Source organism: Hippocampus zosterae, chromosome 10 (assembly GCF_025434085.1).
Source record: "Hippocampus zosterae strain Florida chromosome 10, ASM2543408v3, whole genome shotgun sequence".
In the NCBI taxonomy this organism is placed as follows: domain Eukaryota; kingdom Metazoa; phylum Chordata; class Actinopteri; order Syngnathiformes; family Syngnathidae; genus Hippocampus; species Hippocampus zosterae.
The window spans coordinates 20,877,010-20,886,359 of NC_067460.1; the positions used below are offsets into that span (position 1 = coordinate 20,877,010).

At 43.0% G+C, this 9,350-nt stretch overlaps 1 protein-coding gene across 1 annotated transcript; it reads right to left on the reverse strand.

Moving 5' to 3' along the window:
• Positions 1 to 299: 299 nt before the first annotated feature.
• sgcg (sarcoglycan, gamma) lies at positions 300 to 8,218 on the reverse strand. Its single transcript, XM_052078611.1, has 7 exons — positions 8,024 to 8,218; positions 6,256 to 6,360; positions 5,093 to 5,183; positions 3,658 to 3,777; positions 1,627 to 1,699; positions 1,401 to 1,524; positions 300 to 796 (listed from the first exon to the last, which is right to left on the reverse strand). Exons 1-7 carry the CDS (start codon positions 8,216 to 8,218, stop codon positions 629 to 631), a joined length of 876 nt encoding a protein of 291 aa, XP_051934571.1. The 3' UTR covers positions 300 to 628.
• Between the last annotated feature and the right edge of the window lie 1,132 nt (positions 8,219 to 9,350).

Genomic DNA, 9,350 nt, shown 5'->3' on the forward strand with positions numbered 1-9,350 from the left:
AATGATAATAATGCCAAATCAATCTAACTGTGTAATGTCATTCAAACACATATACTAAATCATCTTAACAATCATGTTTGAATACGGTTCTTGTATTGAACCTAACTGGATTGTGCAGCTGTGCCTAATGAAACGTACATCATCATTTTCCCTCATTCTTCAACAATCAGGCAAACATGCTAAATACCAAACCAAAACACAAAGCTTAAAGCATCAAAATACCCCCCCCCCCCCCCCAAATCACTACTAATCTGATCTAGTATACATCGATTACATATCCGGTTTTATTTTTTTCTCACAACACTCCAAGCCCTATGTGTCACTTTGTATTGCACCACAAGATTATATTGCATAAAATGTAAGCTGCAAAGCAGCTCCTCATTGCCCAGCCATGATTCACACGCGTGTGTGCGCGTGTGTGCTTGTGCGTGTGCGTAAATCTAGCACATCCTTCGAGCAAACACAATTCCCCCTCCTGGTGGGGGATCTTATAGCGATGTGATCCACACAAACTTCAAGTGTTAAAAAAAAAAAACAACAAACAAAAAAACATTTGTGATTGTAGCCTGTAGGAAACAAACACAACCACACACACACACACACACAGAAACACACACACACACATATTTTAGCACTCCTGGTTATCACTGCAAGTGGAGGTGACCCCAGCCTTGGACAGAAAGAGCTTTCCACTGGGACACACGCACACCTCAAAGAGGCCATCGGCATTTCCGGAAACTCCTCCTTGGCTCTGGGGCAGATTGACCATGCGGACTGTCTCGGCATCCAGCACCAACTGGACGAGAGAAGAGAGGAGAGCCAGAAAGAACGGTTATGATCCCAGTCATAGCATAACCTTTGATTTGAGCTCTAATGGAAATGGTATGGCACCGGTGTTAAAATCAAGGCCTGAGGGCAAGTTCTGGCCTGTCACATCATTTTATGTGGTCCCCGAAAGCGAATCGTGTGTGTTAATTTCTAAAATCTGAACCAAATTTTGAAATAGCCAAATGTAATAAATAATAACATTGTGTTTTCATGGTTTTTTACAGAAACTTGAATAACAATTCCACAAACGATTATGATTTATTTCTGATTCCAAAATTAGTAATCCATCAATTTGTTGTGTAGATGTAATAATAGGATGGACGATAAAACATTGATTTGGTTTCACCATCATAACGGCCCAATGAAGGAAGCCGTAACTACAAAGAGACTCGTGACAAAAATTACTTTGTGGTATATATCTTCACCTCATCACGGATTTTGGGGGGAAAATATCGTCTGTCACTTGCTGAAAATTCACCTATTTGCTGTTTTGTTTTTTTTTAACAGTGGGCTGTTTCCACTCTGTAACTCTACATCTGGACATTTTAGTGAGAGACGCGTGTCGTCCTTACCAGTCCCACGCTGGACTGCAGAATGACATCCATATTGGAAGCTGCTTCAATGTTTCCAGCCAAGGCTTTTAAATGAACTCCTTTTGGAGCATCCATAGTGAGCGAACGAGTGGGAGACTCCAACCTGAGGAGGAAAAAAAAAACAATTGCATTATCTTGGAAGTCAGTCATGGTGGGATTGGCTGGCGGACTGACAGGTTGACAACAATGTGGCTGACGTGCTCACTTGAGGTCTTTGAAGAGCTCCGACTTGAGAAGAGGAACCTCCACTGAATGTTGGAACAGTGCTCCTTCGGGACCTGGCAGTGAAGAAATAAACAACGCAGATAACATCGATTTCCATTCTTCTCATTGATTAATAGATTTGATACGGAGCAGTGATTTGCTTATCAAACTGTTTGAAGTTGATAATGCTGTTTTAGGATGATGTACCGAGTCCCGATCTATTCCCTCTGTAATGCAATAAAGAAGAAACGGAAGACCACATGCAAATTGTCTCAATTGTCTTATTTATTTATTTGAAAGAAATAAATCAGCAATGGTTCAAATCAAGTCAAAAAATAAAATATTTTATTCTATATATCTTAAAAATTAAGAAAAATGTCTTTTTTTGTTGTTGCTGAAAATCATGTGATGGGCCCTGATTTCTGATCATGTCGATGTGCCAATAAATATCTTCAATGTCAAAACTTAATTGCAGTGTTCTGGTTTCAGAGTCACCAAGGTCCAAATTGCAATATGCGTGCAGTTGTGAACAAACAAAGTGATGCACAGTGTCACAAACTGCAACAACTGATTTGTTTTGACTGTTCTTCTGCTGGGTGGCTCGGTAGTCCAGTGGTTAGCACATCGGCTTCACAGTGCAGAGGTAACGGGTTCAATTCCAGCTGCGGCCTCCCTGTGTGGAGTTGGCATGTTCTCCCCGGTCCTGCGTGGGTTTTCTCCGGGTGCTCCGGTTTCCTCCCACATTCCAAAAACATGCGTGGAAGGCTGATTGAACACTCTAAATTGTTCCTCGGTGTGAGTGTGGATGGGTGGTTCAGGGTGTCCCCCGATTCAGGGTGTCCCCCGCCTACTGCCCGGAGACTCCAGCACCCCCTGCGACCCTACTGAGGATCAAGCGGTTCGGAAGATGATTAAATGAATGTTCTTCTGCTTTGCCGAACATGAGCAAGAACTATGGTGGCCCGTACGGGTAAAAATACTTTTTAAAAAAAAGTTCACACTCAAAACGGCTTCTTGCAGATGTAGAGGCCAGGTGTCCCAATATTTTGCCACACACTGTTTTATAAAAAGTCAGTTGGCTTGTCAGGCCTGCGGCTTTGTGGGAAGAGGAGTGGAGATGACCTCCACTCACTTTGACTCAAGCGAATGAGCAGATGCGTGCAGGAGACAAATGAAGGGCGACAGCGGAGTCAATGAAAGTATCACAATGCGGAGCCAAACATGTTTCCTTGGGGGTGCGCAGGCTTTATTTGGACTCCTGTGCTGCATGCAGTAAAGTGACTCCGGGCGTAATGGAGCAAGCATGTGACACCACCCTCAACACACTGTGTGAGGTCAATGACTGCATTGATAAGCACAGCGGAAGAAGAAGAGAACACTGGATGTACAATTACTTTTGAAAGTCGATGAATCATTGAAATACCATCCAACGGTCGTGGGGGGTGCTGGAGCCTATCCCAGCTGTTTTCAGGCAGTAGGTGGGGGACCCCCTGAATCAATCGCAGGGCACACAGAAACGAACAACCGTCCGCACTGACACTCACACCTAGGGACAATTTGAGTGTTCGATCAGGCTGCCTTGCATGTTTTTAGAATGTAGGAGGAAACCGGAGTACCCGGAGAAAACCCACGCAGGCCTGGGGAGAACATGCAAAGCCCACATAGGGTGCCCAGAGCCGGGATTGAACCCACGACCTCTGCACTGTGAGGTCGACACGCTCACCACTCGATCGCCGTGCCGCCTTGTTGAATTTTTTTTTTTTTTAATCTAAATGTTTTCAAATCCTCAGTTTCTGACTAGACTTTGTGTTGAATCGAAATAAAATGTTTGCTTTTACATTGGAAAATAATGATCAAGGCATGCCTATTTTTTGACATGTTACAGACCAAACCATGTTATTTCTGGACTTGTCACTTGGAAATGAAAATGAAAATCAGATTTTTAATGCCAATTCACCAATTAAGCATTACTACACACATAATATATGCTTTCATTGTTCTTAATGTTCATTTTGTGACGCTTTCTTTGTACCTGTGATGCGCAGTTTGTCTGGTCCAATCGCAGCCTGTTTGCCATCTGCAGAAAACAGCATTTCACCGGAGGAGGAGGTGAGGAGCAGGTTTGGGGTGTATCCTTCAGCCTGTCGTGGACCTGCAAGGACATTTATGACAATTGAAAATCATTCCATTGGTGCTCAGATACAGAAATGTTTGTGGTTAGGTCGAACAAATAAACAAATCCGTCTCACTGTCTAATTGAGCGCTACCTTTTTAAAGTTCTTTCTTATGATCACTGACAAAATGCACCAAAAGAAGAACTTTTCTATTGCTCTTGCACGTGAATGGGTGAGAAATATATATATTTTTTTTCAATGCGGTTGAGTTGATTTTATTTTGGGTGTGTTCTCTCGCGGGCGGCCTAGTAGTCCAGTGGTTAGCACGTCGGCTTCACAGTGCAGAGGTACCGGGTTCGATTCCAGCTCCGGCCTCCCTGTGTGGAGTTTGCATGTTCTCCCCGGGCCTGCGTGGGTTTTCTCCGGGTGCTCCGGTTTCCTCCCACATTCCAAAAATATGCGTGGCAGGCTGATTGGACGCTCTAAATCAGGGGTGTCCAAACTTTTTGCCAAGGGGGCCAGATTTTATGTGGTAAAATGTCGGGGGGCCGACCTTGGCTGACATTCTTCGTTCCTTGCCTGTAATCATGTCGTACATGTCAGCGTCTCTTGTTTGGTAATGTCGCTTGACATTATAATCTTTAAAAACAGCCACTGTCTCTTGGCAAATGAGGCAGACACAGTTGTTGCGTATTTCAGTGAAGAAATAGTCCAATTTCCATCCATCCTTGAATCGTCGTCCCTCGCAGTCAACTTTCCTTTTTCTGTTGATTGTCGCCATTTCAGTAAACTGGGAGGTTAATATGAACACGGAGTGATGTCTTGTTAACTCGTGAGTGATGTCTCGTAGAGTGCTACTGCCCTCTAGTGTCTAAATGCTATTACTCATTTAGTGAATGCCATTACTCATTTAGCCACTAGAGGGTAGCAGTACTCTATGAAACATCACTCACCAGTCTACGAGACCTCAGTCAATGCAACACGTGTTCCATTGCGCCCAACCTGCGGGCCAGACGGCACTGATTTTATGACAGGGGCCGAGGGCCGGATGAAATTCGACCGTGGGCCGGATTTGGCCCCCGGGCCGGACTTTGGACATGGCTGCTCTAAATTGTCCCTAGGTGTGAGCGTGAGTGCGAATGGTTGTTCGTTTCTGTGTGCCCTGCGATTGGCTGGCAACCGATTCAGGGTGTCCCCCGCCTACTGCCCGGAGACAGCTGGGATAGGCTCCAGCACCCCCGGCGACCCTGGTGAGGATCAAGTGGCTCGGAAGATGAATGAATGAATGAATGAATGAATGAATGAATGAATGAATGAATGAATGAATGAATGTTCTCTCGCTGTGCTTCTTACCCACAGACATCCTCCCTGTGACATCGCCATTTTCATCACGGGCATTGAGGTACACGTTTTCCGTATCTGAATGTACAAGTAGTGGAGAGTCCTGGAATGAAAGGAAGTTTGGATCCTAACTAGAATGAAAACACTGACATTCTATCAACATGCAACACAAATCACATCAAGAAACGATTCGAAAAGTGTGGCCCCAAGTGGTACGTGGAATCAGAGAGATAAATGTTCAAACTGACCACATTACAGTGGATTCAACTTTTTATTTTTTTAATCTAGCACAGTGGGCTATTACTAAGTGCGGTTCAGTTGTATTTAACTTTTTAAGTACCATACATTTGCACTAAGATCTTTTTGAACCATTAAAAATTTTTCACATGTAATGCATTTTAATTGAATCATTGCTAAAGTACAATTTAATTTTCGAGCAAGATACAACATAAAAGGTATCCCGGTTGGTTATATAGTCGCTTTATCTTATTTCTTACACTACTAACTGCTACTCCGCCTTCCCACCACATTTCAAAAACACGCATGTGAGGTGAAGCGTTGCTTTCCCGCATGTGCCCTTTTTGATTGGCGTGTGCCATCTGGCCATCTGTCAGCCAAAGTCAAACGGAAAAACGCGACAGAAAACAGACGGATGAAAAGCATGTTCAGCCCGTGTCGAGCTGTCGAGTACCGTGACACACGCAGCAAATTTTAATCGGATGCAAATGAAATTTGACTGGCGTTCCGTGCCAAAAAGGGCATCCGACGCAGATGGAATCCGCTATCCTGACGCACGGAATAACAAGTGAGGGGGACTCACCGAATCCAAGCGTCAAACACAACAAATGTCTTGATAATGATGTTCGAAAATAAAATAAACTGCCATGAGCAAGCAAAGCCATAACATGGAAACAACTGCAGCTAAGTGTTCCCATGTGCTGCTCGCAGGCGGGCCGTAAACCAGGTTTCCACCGCAAAAATCCTTGAGGTTCATCGGAAGCTCGCTGCAGGAGCAAAGGCGCAGTGCGGTGGGAGACTTTGGGAGATTGCTTGCCTTCCAAACTGCCTCCAAGCGCTCAGAAAAGGAGTTGGAGTGGGGGGAAGGGGGTTAAACGTATAGCAAATAATGACAACTTTGCTAAACGGCTTAATGAGAGCAGAGAAAGTTCACATACATCTCGGGAGTGGATCTCCTCGGCGTAGAGGGGCAACAGGAAGTCGGATTCACCCTTGTCCAACTTCACGCCACTTGAGTCGACTTGCAGGAGGCCCATTCCTTCCTGAACTCACAAAGCATGCCGAGTCACCGGTTTATGTCAATGAAGGGTCTGAGCTTCATTTAAGACAGGCCATGCTCAGTCTAATAGAAAAGTCGCGCTTTGCCACATGCCCAATGTTGTGGAATCGAAAAGCAATTCTAAACCTCTTTAGGGGAGCGTCAATTATTGTTTTTTTTTTTTTTTTATTCACGGCAGGGTCCCAATCTACTCAAATAGCTGGGGAACAATGTATTGAAAAGTAATTTGGGCTTCCTTGACGCGTGACTGTGAATGTTGCTGCAAACACTTCTGAGAGAGCACATGAAGTAAAGAGGACAACAAAAAAAAAACAATGAGGACGCGGTTAAAAGTTAAATGACCATCATTTTTATTCTTCACTCTTTTCTCTCGTTTCTCTCTCATTTGATTGATAGTACAAACAACCTACATCAATCAAGAGTTAAAATGATACATTCTAAACATTAAATATAATGATAAATCAGAACTAAGTTGATAAATAGAGAAAGGTATTGAAATATCCATTATGAATACAAGAGAAAATTGACACAAGAGTGCCAGGGTGAGGATGTATATAATCCCGATACAAACCAAAAGTTGTAAAAATATCACGGTTAAGGGTAAAGTATGAGCCTTAATGGAGACCTCTTCTTACTTTTTCTTTTCTGATTGATATAAAAATGATTTAGTAGATATAGACACATAACAGGGTAGGACTAGAAATGTTTTTTTACTTCATCCTACTCCCTTGAACATAATGACGACTGTAACTGGCGCCAAGACTGAGTTGTTGGTTGCCATGACAACAAAAAAATAATTTATTTTAGGCTTGTTGTTTTGCTAAAGTATTTCATATTTCTATGTGAATTTTCATATTTGTTTTTTCCTTAAATCCTCTGAATATGTTATTCGGAATGTTTGTTAAAAATCACTTCCGGGTCAAGTGCCGTGTATAGCGAGGAATGAGAGAAAGATCGAGAAGACAACGGGAGAGAGAGAGAGTCAGAGAACTACGATACCGTGTGATCTACGTGATTTATCGTAACTTGATCTACTTTCGGTTTACCAAGGTGCACACGGTATGTCATTTTGTGTTATTTATTTAATGTCCTGTTCAAGATATTCTAATTTTGATTGTTGTTCGAAATGTGTTTTAGTTTTCACGGTGTTCCATGATTAAACGTTTTGGACATCAGTACGAGGCGTCATCCTTGACCGGGGTAGATACAAAGACTGATTTCTTTCTTTTTACTTTTTTATCTACCTTATTTTCTGTCAAATTATTACTGTATATGTTTTATGTTCAATAAACAAACAAACAATTTCCCTCATTCTCTCATTTAGTGAGCGATAATCTAATTGTAACATATATTTGGTACATATTTTGATGCGTTTTTATGCTTTAGAAAACATGTCAGAATTTTGTGGGGCTTGGAAGGGATTAAGGCATTTACATGGAAAACGCGTACCTTCTTAGAAAATTTTCTAGTAAAGAAATTTCTTCCAGAACCAATTAATTTCATCAGTCGAGCTACCTCTGTACTTCAATTGGAATCATCACAAGGTGTTGAATGGAGCACTACTAAGCAATCAGTGCAATGCCCTCATTCCATTTCGACATCAGTGCCAACGAACGCACTCTGCTTAAGAAGCCGGCGGCACGTACCGAGTTGAACCACATGACCCTGAAGATCCAAATGGTGAGGGCCAGGTTGACCACCAGGATGATGACGAGCAGGAGGACAAACAGGTAGAGGCAGCGCTTCCGCCAGCCGTAGATGCCGACCTTGTAGACGTGCTCGGGCACGGGTGCGGGCACGCTGCTGCCCTCCGTGCAGCTCTCATACTGCTCACCCGCCATCTGCGGACCGCAAAGACATCATCAGAACACCCCGTTTGAACACAAGAGAAAGACGGTACTGTATTCAAGTAACACAAGCGCATTTATGCCTTACTGAAAAGTCACGTCATTCGGTCCACATGCACCAAAACACAAATATGAATACTCTGACTCTCTAACAAATGAGCATTCACAATCGTGTTTTTGAAATATGGGAGGAAATCAGAGTTCTTGGAGAAAACCCACATCGGCATGGGGGCAACGTGTCAATCCCAAACAGGCTGGAGTGCAGTTTTGAACCCCAAACCTGAGTGCTATGAGGCTAATGGGCTAAAGTGTGGTCCACCGTGCTGCGTATAATTCTGCAAGTTTTAACTATGAAGAGTAAATTCGGAATTTGTAACAAGAAAAAAAAAATCATGTATGATAGAAAATGATATTGTGAGAAAAAAAGGTAGACTTTTATAAGGAAAGAGTCCAAAAATTTTTTTACAGGGATAAAGTCACAGTTTTATTTAAAAACATTGGGAATGTACACATTTTTGCGACAAGAAAAGGAAGCAAAAGAAGCTTTTGAGCATTTTTTATTGCATTCTTGTGGTGCGCAGACACACCCGGTGCATATGGACTCATTGTGCCAATGGAAAGCTTGTGAACTTTTCCAGCAGTTTCACACAAAAAGGGAGAGTAAAATGTTCTTGACTCGAGAGAGAAAGAGAGTGCCATATCAAGCAAAGTGCATTCAACAAGCCGATGCGAAGGCAGATGGACGTCCAGATGCATCAGCGCAGCCTGGCCGCCAGTCAGCGCGCTGTCAGCATTGCGCGCTGTGACAACAAGCGGGCCTGAGGGACACATTTACCTTCGACTCGAACCGATTGGGGCCAAAGACTGCGCCAATGTTGTTTTCTGAACTATTCTTCGGCATAACGAAGCACAAGAAGAATGCACAGTAGAGAAGTGCGCAATACATGCCTTGAATGTATGCTTGTTCCAAAATAATGGCCCGCCTATAAAACAAAACTAGAAACAAACGAGAACTAGTAGGAGGAGAAAAAAAGTTGTAATACACCAGAAGAATGAAATAAAATAGTGTTAATATTATGCCTTTAAGAGGGGGGGGGGGAATATCATATTTTAAAAATAAAAACAG